The sequence below is a fragment of the Miniopterus schreibersii genome, assembly GCF_964146895.1.
Source record: "Miniopterus schreibersii genome assembly, chromosome: 16".
Taxonomy (NCBI): domain Eukaryota; kingdom Metazoa; phylum Chordata; class Mammalia; order Chiroptera; family Miniopteridae; genus Miniopterus; species Miniopterus schreibersii.
The window spans coordinates 22,830,748-22,850,167 of NC_138116.1; the positions used below are offsets into that span (position 1 = coordinate 22,830,748).

General features: G+C 55.4%; 1 protein-coding gene across 1 annotated transcript; it reads right to left on the bottom strand.

The window, feature by feature from the left end:
• Nucleotides 1–834: 834 nt before the first annotated feature.
• On the bottom strand, nt 835–18,179 carry KCNH4 (potassium voltage-gated channel subfamily H member 4; the record flags this gene model as incomplete). The annotated part of the gene is made up of 17 exons (XM_081162023.1): nt 835–1,063; nt 1,813–2,517; nt 3,744–3,817; nt 4,492–4,598; nt 4,833–5,191; nt 5,386–5,424; nt 6,005–6,249; nt 6,859–7,108; nt 8,911–9,110; nt 9,485–9,679; nt 10,759–10,966; nt 13,731–13,888; nt 14,229–14,472; nt 15,294–15,421; nt 15,547–15,693; nt 16,005–16,238; nt 18,104–18,179. The coding sequence occupies 16 exons, from the start codon at nt 18,177–18,179 to the stop codon at nt 2,122–2,124; spliced, it is 3,060 nt and encodes a 1,019-aa protein (XP_081018149.1). The 3' UTR covers nt 835–1,063; nt 1,813–2,121.
• Nucleotides 18,180–19,420: the final 1,241 nt, after the last annotated feature.

Here is a 19,420-nt window from a genome sequence, read left to right on the forward strand (position 1 = left end):
TCTCCATATGTATCAGGGTGGTTTCTATTTTTTCTGCTCCCCTCAATATGGATTAAGACCACTTATGCTTCTGTCCACTCCCTACCTCCCAACACAGACCATCCTCCTCTGCTTTTGCATCTCACCCCTGGGGACACTACTGAAAACCTATATGGAATCAAAAGCTCACCCCAGAGACAGCTGTGGGCATTGTTTCTATGACACCAACCAACACCAATCATACTCTGGAGCCTGAGCTGGAGAGTTGAACTCTCTGGGACAACCTGCCACAAAAGTGCCCACACCTATTTCCATCTGATCTCCAGGGTGTCTCTAACAACAATCATAACACTCATCCCATCCACCCCTGCAATGATCATTAGAGAAGTGAAAGCTAAGTGGGAAGAGAGGGCTTAGGAGTTCAAAGAGGTTGGAGCAGAATGGGATTCCTACTAGGTGCTTGGCTGGGGACAAGCTCTTCCCCCAGACCCTGCTGTATCTGGCCTGCAACAGGTACAGGATCATTGGGGAGTTCTGTGGGCCACCTTTCCAGGCCTGGAGGTGAGGCTGAGCCAGGACTCTGTCTCCTAGCATACCATGTCTGAATCTATGGTTGTGACTGGGGTAGGGAGAGGAGGGGGTATAATGGCCCATAGGGACTCATTAAGGTTTCTGCCTCATCCCTGGAGCCTCTTGTGGCGTGAATGTGGTGCCAAGTGAATTGGTTGGTGCCTTTGCCCTTTCTAGACACGGCAACAGGGCCCTGGGGCATGGTGGGGAGTGACTGCAGTGTAGTCTCCTTCAAAGCCCTGGGGCTCTCAGACCAACCTCTAGAAACAGCCAGAGACAACAACTACAAAAATAGAGAATTTATTTCCTATCCAAAAGTGAGCCCAGAGTGTTGAGTGGTAAAGGAGAGCTGGAGACCAAAGTGAGTTTGCAAGAAGTCAGGGCCCTGAGTGAGACCATGTTGGAAAAGGGGAGAACAGGCTTGGCTGAGGTCTGAAGGCAGGGGAGGGACGGGGAGTGTTGCTGGGACCATTTCAAGTTGCTGGCAACAGAAGAGGCCACCTTCAGTGACAGCCTGCAGAGAGAAACAGAAATGTTGACACAGGCCCATGCCCAAAAGTAGAAATAGACATTGCTGGGCCCAAAAAGTACCCCTGGGATACAGGAACTTGGAAGTACACTCTAAGGCAAGGACTGCAAACTCAAAACCCACGGAGACCAGACAAATCATTCAAATGAAGGAAGTTAGCTGAATGTCAGGAGGTGATCAAGAAACATGGGGACTGTGAAGAAGTGGAGAGTGCAGTCCCTCCCCATCTAAAGAGGACAGTGGCCACCCAACACCAGCTGATTATTACCAGGTGGAATATGGATTGCCAGATCTCCCAATTTTTTTTTAGAGAGGCTAGAATAGCTGGGTATTTATGTGTACTCTCCTAATTTTTAATGTTGGCAACTCATTAATATTTTGAAGAAGAAAAAATGCTGACAGCCAAAGAATACATATCTGGGGGTCATCAGTTTGTTTCCTGTGTAGGCTGTGAGCTCCTCCAGCTTGGGCTAAAAAGTCTTGGCCTAAGAAGTCTTGGTTGCCAGGACCTCAAACCTAGCCCTCTTGAGGCAACACTGCTCTCAAGGTTTCCAGCAGAGACCCAGGGGCCGGGACAGAAGACCTCACAACGTCACTATGTATCTCCGCAGTGGAATCTGCAATCTATCTCTCTGGCTGCAGACACCAAGATCCTGCCTGCTGTTGCCTCAGTCTTCATTTCCCAGACTGGAGCTGGGGCCCTTCCCCATCTCCCTTTGCTCCCCCATCTCTACCTGCCTCCAGGTCCTTGGGAGAAGGTAGGACATCGCATCTTCCCAGGCCAATGGGCACCGCGCTCTGTCTCATGCCTGGTGGGTTCCATGGCCTTAGGTGGCTCCCCTCCCAGAGGAGGGAGAAGGAGAAGGTTTGGGGAAGGGAAGAGGGTCGGAAGTGACCAGGCTTTGTGAAAAAAATCCTGAGAATCCAGAGCCAACCAGACCAGCTGGTGGCTGCTGACCTGAGGCAGGAGGCCATGAGCTCAGCCCCTCCCTGATGGCAGGTGGCAACGCCCACACCAGAGAGGCCTGGGCCCAGGGCCAGAGTCAGTGGAATGTGTCTGACCTGGACCTGGAGCTGTGCCTCATGAGGCTTGGGGTTGGGAGTGAGGCCTCTGGCACTGGGGAGGGTCCCAGAGGGTCAGGCTCTGAGGGGTAGGGAGACAACACGTAGGGTCTGAGGTTGGGGTGGATAGCCTCCATCTCTGCTGTCCCCACAGTGGCTGGGCAGTGGACCTCAGCGAGAGTAGTATCCTGGAGGCTAGATGGCGGTCTTGACAGACAGGGAGAGATGCGTGGAGGCCTTGGCTGGAGGCATGGAGGGTCTGAGGGCCAAGCTGACACTGTTGGGTGGCCTGGGGGACCCAGCCTGGCCTGCAGCAGGCCCATCATGTGTCGGAGCTCCTGGCTGAGCTGAGACACTTCTTGGTTAAGGCGAGAGATCTGTTGAAAACACATCAAATTGTTTCCCAGGTGTCATAACAATCACTACCCTCCTAAGTGCACCCCCCTCTACAGTTTACAAAGTCCTTTCATAACCACTCTCTGCTCATGGTCACCCTGAGAAGAAGGCGGGGCAGGACTTATTTTTATCTAGATGTAAATACCCCAGACAATTTCCAAAAAGGATTAGGGACAGCAGCTATTGCCATCCTCCCCGACACCTCACTTTTACAAGATGTAGAAAAATGTGCTCAAAGAGGATGCATGGCTTTGAAGAGACAGATGTAGCCTTACTGTGAGATAAATCCATCACACAAGGTCAAGTGTTTTTCAAATTTCAGGGAGTACATAATCAACTGAGAAACTTATAAAAATGAAGATTTCTGGGCTTACCCCAGACATTCCAAGTTGGGCGAGACCCAGGAGTCTACATTGTACCAGGTTTCCCACGTGCCCATAGACACTCAAGTGGAGCCACTGGCCTAAAACTGTGAGCAGCAGCAGGGCTGGCCCTCAATGTCGCTGAACAGGGGGTGGCCCCGCCCCAGCCCAGGTGCTCCCCTGGGAAGCTGGATGTTTATCAGAAGGAGGGAAGGACAACTCCCAGGGGCTGGGCGGGGCTTCGCTGTGGCCACGACTCTGAGATCCCTGGGAAGGAAGCAGAGGCAGAGCCGGCATACAGAGTCTGGGCTCTTCCTGACCAGGATTCAGACATCGGGCTCCAGGTCCCCCAAGGCTGAAGGCTCCTCAGCCTCCCCACCTTCTGGCCCCCGTGTTTGCTTAGTACTCATTTCCCAGGGCTGGGGTAAGGGTAAGGCCTGGAGCATTGAGATTTGGTAGGGGGCCATTCTGTGCAGGAGAGCATCCCACAGTGGTGCAGGGAGGAGGGGCCCTCTTTCCTGGCAGGACAACCTGAGCCATCTGGGAAAGAGGAGAAGCAGTGATCACTGAATACTTAGACTGGGCCAGGGACTGGGCCAGCCATGGGTGCGCTCTCATCGCATCCTCGCAACAACTCTGGGAAGAACGCATTATTTCCCCCATTTTTAGATGAGGAAATCAAAGTTCAGAGTGGTTATGGGACTTGCCCAAGGTCATCCAGCTAGTGTGAATATTTAAATTCAGCACTTTGACTCCAAATCCTGAAATGCTTTTATATGAGGTATGCCTCTGATCCCAGAATGATATTCTCCAAAGTTGGAGGGGAGGACCCAGCACCAACCAACCTCCTGGTTCAGCAGGCAGACTTTCTCCTTCACCTCCTCAGCTTCAGTGGCTAGTCCCCGGCTGGGCCTGGTCCCTGCAGGCAGAATGGGGTGAAGGGATGCAGTGAGTGCAGGGAACATGAGTCTACAGCTTGGGCCCGGTCCCCTCCTGTCGCTGGGTAGGCAGAGAGCAAGGGGAAAGGAAGCTCTGGGGTCAGGATGATAGGGAAACCAAACTCTCAGGCTGGTTTTGAGGTCCTATGACTTCCCCAGCCTCCCCCCCCCCCCATCCTTCTGGTTCCCGAAGCTCTAGGCACTAAGGATCTTCTTTTTGACATCTGAACATAACATGCTCTTGTCATGCCTTTATGCCTTAGAACAACTGCCTTATTCCACCCCTCAAACTCCTACCCACCCTTTATGATCCAACTCAAGAGTCCCCCCCTCTAGGAGAGTTAGGGGAACTCTCCTTTCCTATCTCATACCCCTGTTCTTGTCTCAGCTGTGGTACTGAGCACGCTGTTCTGGAATCATTTATCTGAGTATACAAGTGTCTCCCCCACTAGATAGGGAGTTCACCAGGAGTGCGGGCCAGCTCTGGTTTATCTGCGTATTACCAGCACAGCACCTGGCACATGGTGGGCCCTTACTACACATGGGATGGGAAGATGGATGGATGGGTGGATAGATGGATGAATGAATGAATGAATGAATGAATGAATTGCAGATAAATGGGTGACAAGAGTTGAAGTCCACTGCTGGCCCTTACCTGTAGGAGGGGCCTGAGAGTGGGGCCTAGGGTGCTCAGGCCTCCTGCTGAACTGGAATGTAGGGGCTTCCACTGTGCTGCCAGAGTCCTCAATGCCATCCACTACCCTGGGACAGGGGCAGTGGTCATGATTCCCATGGGGAGAGAGTAAGGGCCAGAGCAGAGCAGGCAGAGAGTGAATGGAGTCAGCAGTGCCAGGGAGTTGAGGAGGAGCAATGGTCAAAGGGGTGGGGTTGCAAGCTGTGGTGGCACAGACAGTGGGGAGCACTGGGGACAGAGCCCAGAGAAGGTTCTGGAAACCAGTGGTGTTATAGGGAAGGCAGGGGAGGCTGGTGTCTCACCGAGGACTGAGGTCCGAAGGTCCAAAGGTTCCCAGTGGGGGAATAAGAAGCTGGGGGGGCTTCCTGGCAGCAGAGCCCCTCGGGGGACCATGAGAGGAGGGGCTGTGGCCTCGGCCAGCCAGGGCAGGGGATGGGGATGGGGATGGGGACAGGGAAGGGGAGGAGACAAAGGCTGAGAATGGGGATAGCTCCTCGCCCAAAAGTCTGACCAGGGAACCCCGGGGTCGTGCTGGGCTAAGGTTGGGCAGCAGGTGGGGCCGGCGGGGCCTGGGACCACCTCCAGGCTCTGACCCAGGCTCGGGCTCTGTGATGGATGGCAGGGTCTTGTCTGAGGAGGAGCCAAGGCTTTCCAAGCAGGGCTGTGGATGGAGGAGGCAGCTGATGTTGCAGGGCAGTGAACTACAGTCCCCTTCATTAAGCAACAGTCTTCACTGGCAGACGATGTTCCCCATCCCCTCTCCCTTCTCCCTGCAGCAGAGGAGCCAAGGAAAGGTGCCCCCACTCTCCCCTCTTCCCCATGCAACTTCAACCCCACCCAGGAAGGGAGTGTTACCTGGGAGAGCCGAGGGGATCGGGAGAAGTGGCTGAGGCCCTGTAGGGGCAGAGGGGATCCAGCTTACTCATGCCTCCCCACTCCATTAGTGCAACTCCTAGTCTCACCCACCAGTGTTGTGGGGTTTGAGAATATGGGACCTTTTTGTGAATTTGAGTCAGAGATACCTCCAACTCTGACTCAGGGAAATCCTGAGTGGGACAGTCAGAGTGACAAAGGCCTAGGGTGTAACCTACAGACCTTAACCAAAATGGGCTCAGGAAATGCTTGGTGAGTGAGGAAGCCCCAGGGGATGGTGCCCAGTACAGAGATGGACTTGATAGAGGGGCACATGAGAGGGATTGTTTCCAAAGTGGGGGTCCTTTGGGGAGTCTGGAGTGAAACTGAGAGGTGGCCAACAGGAGATGGGTCAGTACAGTTGGAAGTAAAGGTGGTAAGAGATGGTCCATGGGGTTGGAAGATGTTAAGCATGGAAGGGGCAATGGATGGGTGTGCCTGTGGTTGAGAAAGGACTTTACAGGGTGGAATGCAATGCATGAGGCTCTCTCTGAGGCTGGGAGAGGTCTGCTTTGAAGGAAGGAACTTCAGAGGAGATGAAGGCCATAGGGGGTCTACATACATAGGTGTCAGAGCCCTGGCGAAGGTTGAAAGTGAGGTCCCGGGGCAGGCCAGCCTGGAAAGCAGCCCTGTACTCAGGATAGAGCCTCAGGACCTCTGCCAGCCCTCGGCTGCTCAGCTGCTGCAGGCCACAGTAGGTCAGTGCCTTCACGTCAGCGCTGGTCTTCAGCACACAGCTTGGGCTTGCTTCTGACCCAGGCTCCCGCCCTGGCTCAGTGGTATCTGCCCCGATCAGGTCCCCCTTCCCTGTGGGTAAGGGATGGAGACAGTGAGCTGGGGCCAGTCAACTGGGCAGAAGAACCAAGAGGATATAACTAGTCAATGGCCTTGAAGGGTGGTCAGTATGTTTGAAAGATGGTTGAAGGAGGGACAATCAGTGGGATTGGTGGAAATGACCAATGGAATTGGGAAAAGATCAGGGAAGAACGACTGGTGAAGCTGGGACACAGTTAATGAGAGATGTCGGTAAGGCTGGAAGGATGTCAGTAAGGCTGGAGGGATGTCAGTAAGGCTGGAGGGATGATCAGTGGAATTGAATGATCAATAAAGAATGACCAGAGCAGTCAGTTAAAGGGTAAAGGTCAATGGGGTTGAAGGTCAGTGGTGAAGAGTCAATTAATTTGGGGGACAGTCACTGAGGAAGGGTTGATGGGTTGAAGGATGGCCAATGGTATTAAGGGAGGGCCTGAGGGGAACAGTCGAAAGGTAGTAGGGTGAAGGGACCAAGAAAGAGTACTCCTCAGCAGGAATTCCAGATATCTACTAGGAGTATCCCAGTCCCTAGATTCTTGGTCACTCACAAGGCCTCTGGGGGAAGGTTCCAGGGTAGGTAGTAGGTGGCGGTGGGATTCTCACCCAGGATGGCCAGCACCATGTTGTCACGGAGCACCTCAAGCGAGCCTGAGCAGACATAGTAGTGGGCCTGCAGGGCGTCCCCACGGCGCAACAGGTACTCGCCCGGAGCACAGAATGAAGTCTTGATGTGCAGGGAGAGGGCCCGCAGGCAGCCCCTGCTGGCTGCTCCGAACAGCGGCAGCTGCAGGATCTCCCGATTCAGGTGCATAGCAATGTCAGCTCTCAGCTCCTCCGGGAAGTCCCGCAGTAACTGCGTAAGGGGCACAGGTCGTTCTGGCCACCCCCCCCGCAGCTACTACTTGATTTCTCCAAATGTGCTGGGCTGTCTCCAAGGAGAAAGCTCTAACTTGCCCTTTGCTTTGAAGTTACCCATTTCTGACCTCCCAGAAGACTTCTGTGAGTCTAACCTCAATTTTACTTGTGTGTGGACCTCCTGACCTGACTGCTGGGGCAGAGACTAGATCTTTTCCTGTCTGTCCACTAACCTTGGTTACACACACTAGTCACTCACAAATGTCCTGGTTACTCAACCCCACAAATGCAAGGACCGTCCCTGGTGGGTCAGCCTCAAACTGGAAGTCAGGAGACTAGAAGTCAGCTCTGCTCCTAAATCCCCGTGGACCTTGAGCAATCCATTTCCTCTCTCTGGGCCATTTGTAAACTGCAGGGTTACACTAGACCTTGAATATTACCAATGACCCTTAGGAGCCACACTTAATATTCACAGTTCCATCCTCATGCTATGGAGCCCTTTGGCCACTGTGGCTTGTTGCCTCCCCAGGCTCCTCTTCCTCAGTGTACCTCCTTGGTTGTCTTCTAACTTTCCACACTCTCCCTGCATCATGACAATCAGCTCCATGACTTCCTCACTCCCTGTGAGCTTGGAGCCCTACATCTGGGTCCAGATATATATTAAAGATTTTTTAAAATATATTTTTATTGATTTCACAGAGAGAGGAAGGGAGAGGGAGAGAGAGCTAGAAACATCAATGATGAGTCATTGATCAGCTGCCTCCTGCACACCCCCTACTGGGGATCGAGCCCACACCCCAGGCATGTGCCCTGACTGGGAATTGAACCACGATCTCCTGGATCATAGGTCAATGCTCAACTGCTGAGCCACGCCAGTCGGGCTCCAGACCTATATTTTAAACTACCTCCAGGGCACCACAGGCACCACACTGGACTCTCATTTTCACCCCTATGTACAGTCTCCCTTTTGTATGCTCCCATCACACCCCTTTCCCGAAGCCAGAAACTTGGGAATCACTCTGAGCTCCTCTTCTGCAATCAGGATCACCAAGTCCCATGGCACCTGCTCTCAGAAATATCTCCTAGATTCCCCAGACCACTCCCCAACCTAAACATGTTGCAGGATAAAATCTAAAGTCAAGGCAATCGACGACCTGGGCCTGCTCTCCTCTCCCTATCCACCCTCCACAGTGCTCACATTCCCGTTCCTGATGGCTCACTGAACTACTTTCAGTTTCCTGAACTCACCCTGCTCTTTTGTGTCCACATTTATGGACCTGAGTCCCTATTGCTCTTTCTGCCCGGAATAGCCTTCTGGTAGCAGGCCAACTTCCTTCTTGTCCTTCACGGTGTCCCCTCTTCTGTGCCACATTCCCCGACTCCTCTAGGCCCAGACACAATGGGGATCCCAAGTAGCACATACATCCCTCCAGCAGAGTCCCATTCACTGTGTAATTTATGTACCTGTCTGCCTCCCTTACTAGACTGGTGTCTCCCTGAGGGAAAGAGCTGAGTGTGATCACCTCGGAGCTCGCAGTGTCCAGCACAGCGCCTGGCCCGCAACAGGCGCTCGGGCAATGGTGGCTGAAGGGAGCATGGCATTAGCTACGGCCTGAGCTCCCTTTCAGCCCCCTCATTCTAGTGCACAGGAAAAGGGATGTGGATTTGGGTGGGTGTGTGCCCTGTGAATAACACCTCACCTCCCTGGCCCCCATCTGCCTCCACTGCAAACCCGGGGAGGCTGTGCCCCCTTCCCCGCCGCACCGCCAGGGGGCGCAGGCCGGGAGCCCCGCACACTACCTCGTTGGCGTCGATGCCGCTGTTGACAGCCCACGTGGTCTGGAAGTACTCGAGCATGCGCTGCTTGAGCGCCCGCGGCAGGCGGTGCACGCGGATGAAGTCCTTGAGGTCCTTCATGCGGCGGTGGTAGAGCGAGCGGCGCGAGTACATGCGCTGGATGATGGCCGTGACGTTGCCGAACACCACGGCGTGCATGAGCGCTGCAGCACGGGCGGCAGGTTAGGGCGGGCCCCGCGCGCAAACCCACCCTGCCCCGGACGGGCCTCTGGGTCCCTAGGGAAGGGCAGGAGAGCCAGTGGGCTCCTACGTGCCTCCCTGGTGCCAGGTGCTGGCTTGGGGAGGGAAATAGAGAGTGGTCCCTAGAGGGGTCAGACCTGACGCTCCTCTCATCCCCGCCCCCCCCCAATTAGGTCATGAACTTGAGTTTCCCACCCCTTAGCAGGAGACCACGCCTGTCTGTGGCATCCCCCAGGCTCAGAGGAAACGTCTATGAACGACTGCAGGACTGTCTGGGTGGCCGCCTTTGGGCCCCAGCTTCCCTGTCCACACCGGGGCTGCGCGGGCCTGGCCTCACCGCCTATGAGCATAGTGCAGATGGAGAAGATCTTCTCCACGTCCGTGTTGGCGCACACGTTGCCAAAGCCCACGCTGGTGAGGCTGCTTAGCGTGAAGTAAAGCGCGGCAATGTAGGCGCTGCGACGAGACGGGCCGCCCTCCGAGCCGTTGACATAGGGCACCTCCAGCCGCTTGCCCAGCTCGTGCAGCCAGCCTGGAGGGTGGAGGGACGCAAGGAGCCCCTGCTGCACCAGTGGTGGCGAACTGGGTTTCCCTGAGCCGCCTGCACTTGGCTTTGGTCAAGTATTTACCGAGGAGAGGGGAGGTTTGTGTGGGTTGGCACAGGAAATGTGAGGAGCGGCCTTCGCCTGGGCCGCCCCCAGGCGACCTGGTTACGGGTGCAGTTCAAGGCTACCAGCTCCCTAGGGTGCAGTTCAAGGCTACCAACTCCCTACGCTGCTGACTGTTCAGGGGCTTCTGCCACTTATGGAGCGCCTCCTGTGTACAGGGTGCTGGGACTGGACCCAGCCAGCCATTCTCCCTGCCCTGGTGGAAATTACAGTCTGGAGGGGGAAAGAGACATGAAATAAGTCATTACAGGTGGGAAGTGAACTACTCAAAGGGAGATATAGGGTGCCTTAGGAGACATACGGGGTTAGGGAGAGGCACCACAGTGGGTGGGGGGAGAGTGTGGTTCCTGAAAGGCCCCCTTAAGACAGAGCATTTTAGCTGAAACTGCAAGGAATAGATAAGCCACCTAGGTGAAGGGAGGGAAGATAAAAAGAAAAGGATTCCGGAGAGGAGAACATGTTCAAGACTCAAAGGGAGAAAACAGTACAACTTGGGTGCCGGGGGGAGGCCAGGGTAGCCGCAGCACAGGGGGTGTGGGCTGGAGAAGGCAGGTGGGGATGGGGGAGGCTGCAGCGCCACGTGGGGTGTGCAGTGTGGTCTCTGTTTTGACGGCAGTAGGGAGCCACCCGAAGGGGCCGGGGAGAAACACGGCTCCCTCTGCCCCAAACGCCTCTGCTGCTAGAGTGTGCCCCATGCTGTACTTCGGTTGCCTATCACCGATCCTGCTCCCCTGCTAGGCTGTGAGGTCCCGGGAAGGCAAAGGCCTCGTCTATACATCAGTATTCTTATGTTTGATCCAGAAGGAGCTCTGTGCACGTTGGCTGGATGAACAGAGGAATGTGGGTGGTGGGTGGGGGTCCTGGTGGAGGTGTCAGCTTGGGTGCCTGAGGGGACAGGGCAGGTGAATGGTTGGTCAGGGAACATCTAGGGTCACTGGCTCACCGATGTCCCAGAGCAGCGGGTCATTGGCCTCCATCTCCTGGCGCCCGATGACATACCAGACACAAGCCATCCAGTGGGCAAGGAGCGCAAAGGCGGACATGAGCAGTGTGAGCACCACGGCGCTGCACTGCGAGTACCGCTCCAGCTTCTGCAGCAGCCGCAGCAGCCGCAGCAGCCGCACTGTCTTCAGCAGGTGCACCAGAGATGTCTGCAGGGGTGTGGCGGGGGAGGCTGTCAGAGGCACTACTCCTCAGAGCCTCCGTGTCCCCCCATGTTCCACCTCCATGTGCCATCAGATGCCCTGGAGCCAGGGGAAGCTGCAGCAGGGAAAATGTCTCTGCTGTCCTGAGGTGACCGGGAAATGCAGGGGGAGATGGTGGGAGTGGGAAAATAACACTAAAACTAATAACAGCTAACACTTAGTAAGTACTTACTATGTGTCGGGACTCGGCTTAAGTATTTGCAATCCTCAAAAGAAAAGTTATGCCTTCAGTCCAAGTCTCACCATTGTTCCCAATTTGCAGATGAGTAAACTAAGGCTCAGAGAGGTTAGTGACTTGCTCAAGGTCACAGACCAAGGAAATGATAGATCTGGGCTAACACCAAAGTCCACTTTGTGTCATGCTAACCTAGCACTGGGGGCGTGAAGAAGTAAGTCCTGGTCAAAGGCGGGTGAATGGACAGAGTGACCTCTGCCCCTGCACAAAGCCCCTAGTGTCCAAGGCACAATCGGCTGCAGACAAGAGCTGGTTGTTAGTGACAACAGTAGCTGTGATGAAAGTCACCCTCAAATCAGAGAGACGCATGGTAGAGTGGGGACAGGCAAGGACTGGGGAAGGTTTAAGGACCTTTCCCCTTGTGGGTCAGCTGCAGATGCGAGGGTCTTGCTGCAATGTTGAGGGAGGGAGAGCAGGGACCGAGGGAGCCTGGGCTTCGAGATGTCAACCCTCATGGTGCTAAATGGGGGTTGGTGGAGCTAGTGGCACTAGTAAGGGTCCTGTAAATGTTAGCTAATATTACCACCGCAACTGTTTCCATTGTGGTTATTAATGCTTCAGTTAGCTCTTCCAGTCTTGGAGATGAGCAGCAGGTGGGGGCTTATCTTCTCACTACTGGGGCTGGGGGCTCTGGTGGGTAACCTGGTACAAAGGCCCTTCACTGTCCTTGTGGGTGCCTCCAGGAGCATCTCTGGTATCCCTGGCCCTACACGCCTCCTGATCTGCCTCATACATTTTCTCTCATTTTAGGTGAAGGAGGGGGCCCCAAGTCCCGCATGTGGATGCTCTCCAGGGCTTAATGGTTGCCCCCAGCTCCTAGAGCTCCTGACTTTAGTCCTTCAGGGCTTCCTCCAGTCAGCTGTCCCTGGGCCCCACTCCCTTGGGACCCTCCTCTCCCTCTCCTTGGACCAGATTATCCCAGACCTGGCTCCTCCCTCCGGCCCCAGCACTGCTCCTCACCTCCCTTTACACCAGACCCTCCACTTGGCACCCTGGTTTCCTGGAAAGCAGGGTACTATGTTGGGAAGACTACTAGACTAGGAGTCTGGAGACCTGGTTCCAATCTCCTGCCTGTCACTGCTATCTGTGTGACCTTCAGCAAGCCACTTAACCTCTCTAAGCCCCTGCATACATCTCTGAAAAAGAGAGACAAGAGAATTGCCCTGAAGCGTTATTGTGAGGCTCCTATGTGATGATGTGTGTGAAAGAACTTAGTAAACGGTAAAGTGCTCCTCAAGTTACCAGAGGAGGGGGCACTGCCTGGGAGGAGGGACAAGATGCTCTCTGTAGCTCTCTCTTTCCCCAGGGGCAGCTGTCTGCTTAGCTGACACAGCCTGGTGGGCACAGGGGATGGGGAGGGGTTGGGAGCTCTGCCAGGGATGGCCAGAGCCTCAGGGCAGACACACATGCACGTGTGTGGGAGCATGCACACACGTGTAAGCAGCCAGAAGAGGCCCACGGCTTGTTGGCAGCTAGTTAAATCTGGCTGCGTGTAGGTGGTTTCCCACTATAGCTAAGTGTGGCAGAGAGAGGAGCACACAGGGAAACTGCTCTCCACTTCCCCACCCAAAACCAAGGGGGTCTGGGGACAGAGGGTGGGACTCCCTCCCCCTGGACTTGAGAAGACCTACTACCTACTGGTTGAGTGCAGAGCTGGCCACTCAAGGGCACTTCCTTCAGTCCCTAAGGAGCTGGGAGGACACAGGTCTTAGCACTCTGTGTCCAAACCCACCCACAACCTCTCCCTCCTTGCCTGGGTTTGCTCTGCTTCCCCCAAATGCTCTCTCTCCTCATCTCCTGCCAGCCAAATCCTACCATTCATCTAGGGTCTACTCTCACTCCCTCAGGAACCCTTCCCAGGCCACTGTCGCCTCTGCCCACCTGGGGTGCTTTTAACTTCTTGGCACTGGCTAGATTTTAGGTTATTTTTACCCACACCCATATTTCAGCCTGGAACTCCAACATCAGCCAGCTCCATGCCCAGCCTCTGTGCACAATTCCTAGGCCCTGTTTTTCATTTCATTCACCTCTTCTGTTTCTGCTGTCCCCTTCAGTAGTCCTGCCCCCTCACCAGCTTGGCTGCTTGGAGGCTGAATTTGTCCCTTTACCCCACAGTGACCATGCACCACACAGTGCTTTGCAGACAGCTAAATGCTCATCCGTTGTTTGTTAAATAAAAATGTGAAAAGTACCATTCACTTGGCATCAGGCCAATGCTGCCTTGGTAGCCCTACTTAGCTTTTCATTTGTCTTAGCTTCCCTCAGAGATTGTGAGCTGAGCTCCCCAAAAGCGCAGACCCTCTCAGATCCTTCTCAGCTCCTAGCGCAGGGCTCTACCTAGAGCAGATGCCTGACAAATATTCACAGATAGTTTGATGGGAAAGACTGAGTCTGGCTTTGGAGTCGATCCCTTAATGAGAGATGCTGTGCTGAAGCTGGGAGGTTAGGCTGCACGGTGGGACTGGGGTCACTCACCACGGTGATGTTGAAGATGTAAAGCAGGTCGAAAGGCAGAGCAGCAATAAGGTCAACAAAGAACCAGGTGGCCAGGTAGTGAAGGCCAATGGAACGAGGAGCAGAGACCACCTGGCCGGACTGTGACACATAGGTGGTGCGGAAGTTCAGGATGATATCTGCGGGTGCAAGAGGCTGTTACTGGGGTGTCTTGGTCTAGAAACTCAGGCCAAGGAACTGGGTAAACTGGGAAGGAGTCTTCGAGACCCAGGATGGAGTTAGAGGCAGGAATGGGGAAGTTAGAGACAGATTGGGCTTTTAGCTGGTCCTTAGGGAGGAGAGGTCTAGAGGCAGAAGGCTGCAGGGGTCAGGAGTCAGGGCACAAGGACCATTAGGACTTAAAGACCCAGAAACAGATGGGCTCTGAATGACCGGGTCCTGCAGCGCCGGATAGAGCGAGGCTTGGACGAGTGGGTCCCTCCACCCACCCGCCAGTGTATGTGGGGCAGAGGGTCTCACCCAGGATGAAAAGCATCTCCACGGCAATGTCACTGACAAGGGTGTGTCGGGAAGTGATGGGGGTGTCGTCATTGCCCAAGAAGCAGACATTGTAGGGGACGGTGACTGCAACGTAGAAGGTGGCAAGCAGGATGAGGCCATCCCACACGGCCTTGGGGACGCTGTAGTGGAGGAGGAGGCAGCGGGACCCCCCCACGGAGGCCACCTTGTACTCGGGCACTGATGGCTTTGGCTCAAACACGTTCTAAGGGGAGAGGGGTGATGGTTGGGGACACTTGGGGGGAAGGGGAGCCAAGGCTGGGAGAGGGAGAGGCAGGTGATTGGGAAAGGGGGGAGTGGGCACTGTAAACACAACCATGAGAAGAGACAGAAGGTGCAGGAGAAGGGTTCAGGGGCTGGCACCTGACCCTTCTTCCCTCTGCCAAGCTACTGCTCAGGCCCCTTTTGGAATCAATTATGTTTTGTGAAGAGTATTTTAAGCTGTGACCTCCACCCTGCTTAAGGATATGATGACAAGTCAGGCACACGCCCTAGCTTGAGGGGTCACTAACTTCTCCCTCAAGTTCCTCTTGGGTTCTGGGGACCCAGTGGGAGATCAGTATGTCCAGGAGTGAGGGGAGGCTGGCATGGCTCCCCGTTCCCTAGAGCCCTAGGGACTACACAGAGGGTTGGAGACTTGACCCCGTGGCTTTATCAGGGTCCTAGGAGTGGTACACAGGGCTAGATGCGAGGCCCACAGTGAGGGCTTTCTCCCCAGGACCACAGCTTGTGATTTCACCCCCCATAGGGTAACCTTATCAGCCAGAGAGGTAGGTGATATAATTGGTGCAAGAGCCCAGGCTTGTGACAACTTCTGAGCAGAGTAATGTCAATCACAAAGAAGCAAGGGAGATGGGGATGGAAGGAGATGAGAGGGGACATGGGATAGAGCAGAGTTGGACATGAGAAATGGGCAGACAGAGGAACAAGTCGCTGGAAGGAGACCAGAGACAGGGAAACAGGGAGACAGTAACAGGGTGCCTCAGCATCACAGCTGGGAGATGTTGGAGTGAAGACAGGACTCACATTATTGGTTTTCATGCTTCCCTGGCCCCGGCGGCCAAGGTGGCCAGTCAGCCTGTGTAGGACAGTATGGCTCTGTCTCTTGGCAAATCGAAGTCTTGAGCTGGCTCCCCTCCTGCCAAGGGAGTTTTCTATTGGGAAGGAAGATATAGAGATAAGCGGGGGCACATCCCATGAGGCTGGGTAGGGAGATGTCTGTGTGACCTTGGGCAAGGACCTCTGACCATTCGTGCCTTCTCCCCAGGCTTGCAGTTACCGTGCCGACTGTCCCCATGGCTTCCTGGGGGGCCAAGTCCTGGGCCTCCACTCTGAGTGATGTCCTTGAAGGAAAAGAGGAAAAGCACAACCTCTCCCATCTCATTCTTGATGGGCATCATGTCCAGGAGGCACCAAAAGGCTGAGCCTGTAGGTGTGGAAAGATGGAGGGGGAGGGTGAGCAGCCCATGCCATCTCTAACCCCCCTTGGTTCCTGGGCATAGGCAAAGGGTTTGGCAACAGTTTAGAGTTGGAAAGAACTCCAGATATTGTATCAGCTGACTCCTTCACCTTCCATATGGGAAGACCAAAGCCCAGAACGGGTCAGGGATGCACTCAGTGTCACACAGTCAGCTTGTGGTTGTGGTAGTGTGGGGACCAGCACCCAGGCTTCCACTGTGCCAACTGGACTCTGGGTAAAGCCTGGGTCTGGGCAGGGCTGCAGGCCAGGCCCCTCACCATCCTTCCGGTAGAAGCAAATTTCAGTCCGGTGCTCCTGATGGCCCTCCAGGGCCTTGTGAAGCCTCTGCAGGGCTGGCTCACTGGTCTCTGCACCGTAGAGGAAACGGCAACTGCATGTTTTCTGCATGACCTCGGTGCGGCCGTAACCTGTGAGCTCGCAAAAGCCGTCAGAGCAGTAGACGATGGGAAAGCCTCTTGGGCCCTGTGCGTTGGCCAGAAGGAAGTTACTGTCTGTGGGAAGAAGATGTAAAGATCAGTCAAGGCCAGGAGGGGAGCTCAGCTTCCAGGTGGGAAGTACCTCCCCCAAGCTGTTGTCAGAGGTCACAGAGTCAGAAGCTTCCCCAGCTTCCATGTGATTCCTGGATCCCCTTTGGGATATTCTGAAATAAGTAAGAAGAGATAGAGCAAAAGGACAAGGCTTAAGAGTGGCCTGGAACTAGGACAGAGACTACTAGCAGATTGGAGAATGAACCCCAAGAGTTCATGTGGTTCATTTCTCTGCCTTCAAGCTAGAAAGCTCTTACTGTAGGAGGCAGCATAGCATGGTGAGCTAGGGAATGGGTTCCGGCACCCACCTCTGCTGCTCACTGGTTGTGTAACCTTGAGCAAGTTAATTAACTCCTCTGTGTCTCAGCTTCTTTATCTGCAAAGTGGGGGATAATATAGCTTCCTCACAGGGTTGTTGTGAGAGTTACATGAGTTACCTGGGGAAAACCCCTGGTAACAGTCTGTGCTACGCTGAGAAGGTGAAATGACTCCCCCACATTCGCACAGCTTTCAAAGCACACCCATAGCCACTACCCTGCCATCTTATTAGAGAGTGCAGAGGGCAGAGATTCTGGCAATGTCATACCTATTTTATTGATAGGAAACTAAAAGGCAGAGATTACCCAAACTCACAAATCTCCTTCGTGGGACGAGGGAGACAGTAATGACCCATTCCCTGCCTTCCAAGAAAGGTCCTCTTGTTAGCATCCTTTTAACTAATTTCAGGTCTGTTCCCAGTGTTCAAACTCTGACAGGATTGGGCAATGAAGTTGTGGCTCCAGCAACCACCAGGAGCAGGACCTGAGCTGGCTCCCTCCAGTTCCAGTGGGTGGGAGGCCACAGAGGGGCTCTATGGGCCATCCAGGGACAGAGTCTCAGCTGAGGGAAGGGGCCTGAGACACACCAGTCCCAGGGCGCTAGGAAGGATGAATGTCTAAGGGTGGGGCTGCTGATGGGGACACTGAGGGTGCCTGGGAGGCGCTGGGCCCTGGGCAGCAGCCTCCTTCCTCCATCCCAGAGCTCGTCGCCTGGGTGATGGGCGCTATGGAAACAAGGGAGGCGTGTGTGGAGGAAGGGTGGGGAGGCGGGTAGAGCCCCGGCAGCTCAGTTTCAGCCCTCGGGCAGGGCTCCCCCATCTTTCAGACCTGGCGAGGGTGCCCAGGGGGCAGGCAGAGACCTCTAGGCTGCAAAGTAGGAAAAAGGGAAAGGCGGGAGAAGAGGCGGGGAAGGAGTGTGGCTGTCCAAGGTGCTGAACGCGGAAACCAAGCTAAGGTGGGCGACCAGGGCGTTCCCTTCCTCACAAGGCCCACCCCCTCCTCCTGCCTCACCTCCCTCAGACACAGACGCGCCAGGATTTGGGGGTGCGTGACCTTAATCTAAACTAGGTCCTGCTGAAGTCTGATCTCTTCTCTTTCTCTCCCTCCCTCTCTCTTTTCCCTGGGGGAAGGGGATGCCGGAGCCGTCTGGGAGTAGACCTCAGAGGTCCGACCTCCGGGTCTCGGATACCGACACACGCGCCCCGGGCCAGCAGAGCTCTACCCAGGAGTGGGCGCCTCCCAAGGCCTCTCCTCCGTTTTGCCCCACAAAGAGCCCTCACGCCTCCAGTCACACCCCTTACCTTGCCCCCCGCCCCCCGCGCTCTTGGCTCTCTCCCGCCTCCCCTCGCACAGCGCGCCCAGTTCCTTCACCGCGGCGCCGGGGGTTCCTAGACCCGCAACTCCACTCTCCCCCCTCGCCTCGGGTCTCACCACATCCAGGAGACCAAGCCGGCCCTGAAGGAGTCTTGGTCCCCAGCACGAGCCCCCAGCCCCAGCCTAGGCCTCACTCACGCGTGCCGTCGAAGCGGGTGGCGATAGTGTCCAGGAAGGTGTTTTGCGGGGCCAGCAACCCCTTCATGACCGGCATGGCCTCGGGGCGCGAGTTCGAGGCCAGGCGGTGAGGGCGTTCAGCTCGGCTGGGCCCAAGGGGGCGCGCTGCCGGCGGGGCCGGGGCGCCCCATGCGCCCGCCTGCCTCCTACCCTCCCGCTAACCGCTGCCGCCTCTACGCTCCCCAACCCGCAGCTTTCGGCTCAGCGGGGCGCCGCCTCTGTGGTTCTTTTCCCCACGGGCCAGGTTCTTTCCCCCGGGCACGGCCCGCGCCCGCGCCCGCCACGTGGCCCCGCACAGGGAGGGGCCACCGGTGACACCCGCACCTCTCTCCGCGGCCCTCCTACCGGAGGGGAGCGGCCCACGCGAGTCGCTCGCAGAGAGAATTCCAGACACGCCCACCGCGAGCGGAGGCTGCAAGAGGCGGTGCGGCGCCTGAGCGTCAGACACGCCTCTTCCCGGGTGGCCACGCCCCCAAGCGTGCTTCCCAGGCGCTCCCTGTGGCTCCGCCCCCGGGGTTCCCCACGCTCCGCCCACGCTGGCAATGGATCTAGTGCACAGTGCTGCCTGCAGGAGCTGGGCTATTTTGCAGCACTCTCGCGTCCCTGCTCTCCAACGTGAGACAGCAAAGGTTAAAGAGGCTGTGCCTCAGTTTGCACAGGGCACACTGGCAAATTCTGAGCCCAGCAGGGTGGATGAAAAAGACTTTGGAGCCCACCAGGTAGAGTCCCTGGCTCCGCCATTGACTAAATGTGTGACTTAGCCTTCCCGAGCCTCACTTTTCTCATCTGTAAAATGGAGCTAATAATTTTTACCTCATACAGTTGTGATAATTTACTAGCATAATGCATGTCGTTGGCACAAAATAAGTGTGTTGGCGAGCACTTTTCTCCCTATTCCTATTGTCTTGAGTTAACTCTCCTTCCCTCTGCTGCCATTCAAGTGGAGGAGAGGCTGGAAGCAAGTTTATGGCAGAGAAAGATAGTTTCAAGGTGGACAGAGCCAGTTTGCAAATCTCCAAAGGTGAGCTGGTGGACCTTGAACTCCATCTTCTCCAAGATTTAACCAGTAGAGCAAGTGAGACCAGACACGGGATTTTTCACCACAGAAGCAGAAAATTACTGGAGCAGCTGAGCGTGGAGACTCAGGATGACTGCTTTCCAGAACAAAACAGCTAAAGCCAGTGAAAACAGAAAGATGGTCTCCAGAGACGGCAAGCCAGTTGTACCCCCACCCCTTTCCTCCCAAAGCCTGAGCCCAGTATCAGACTGCTTAAAAGT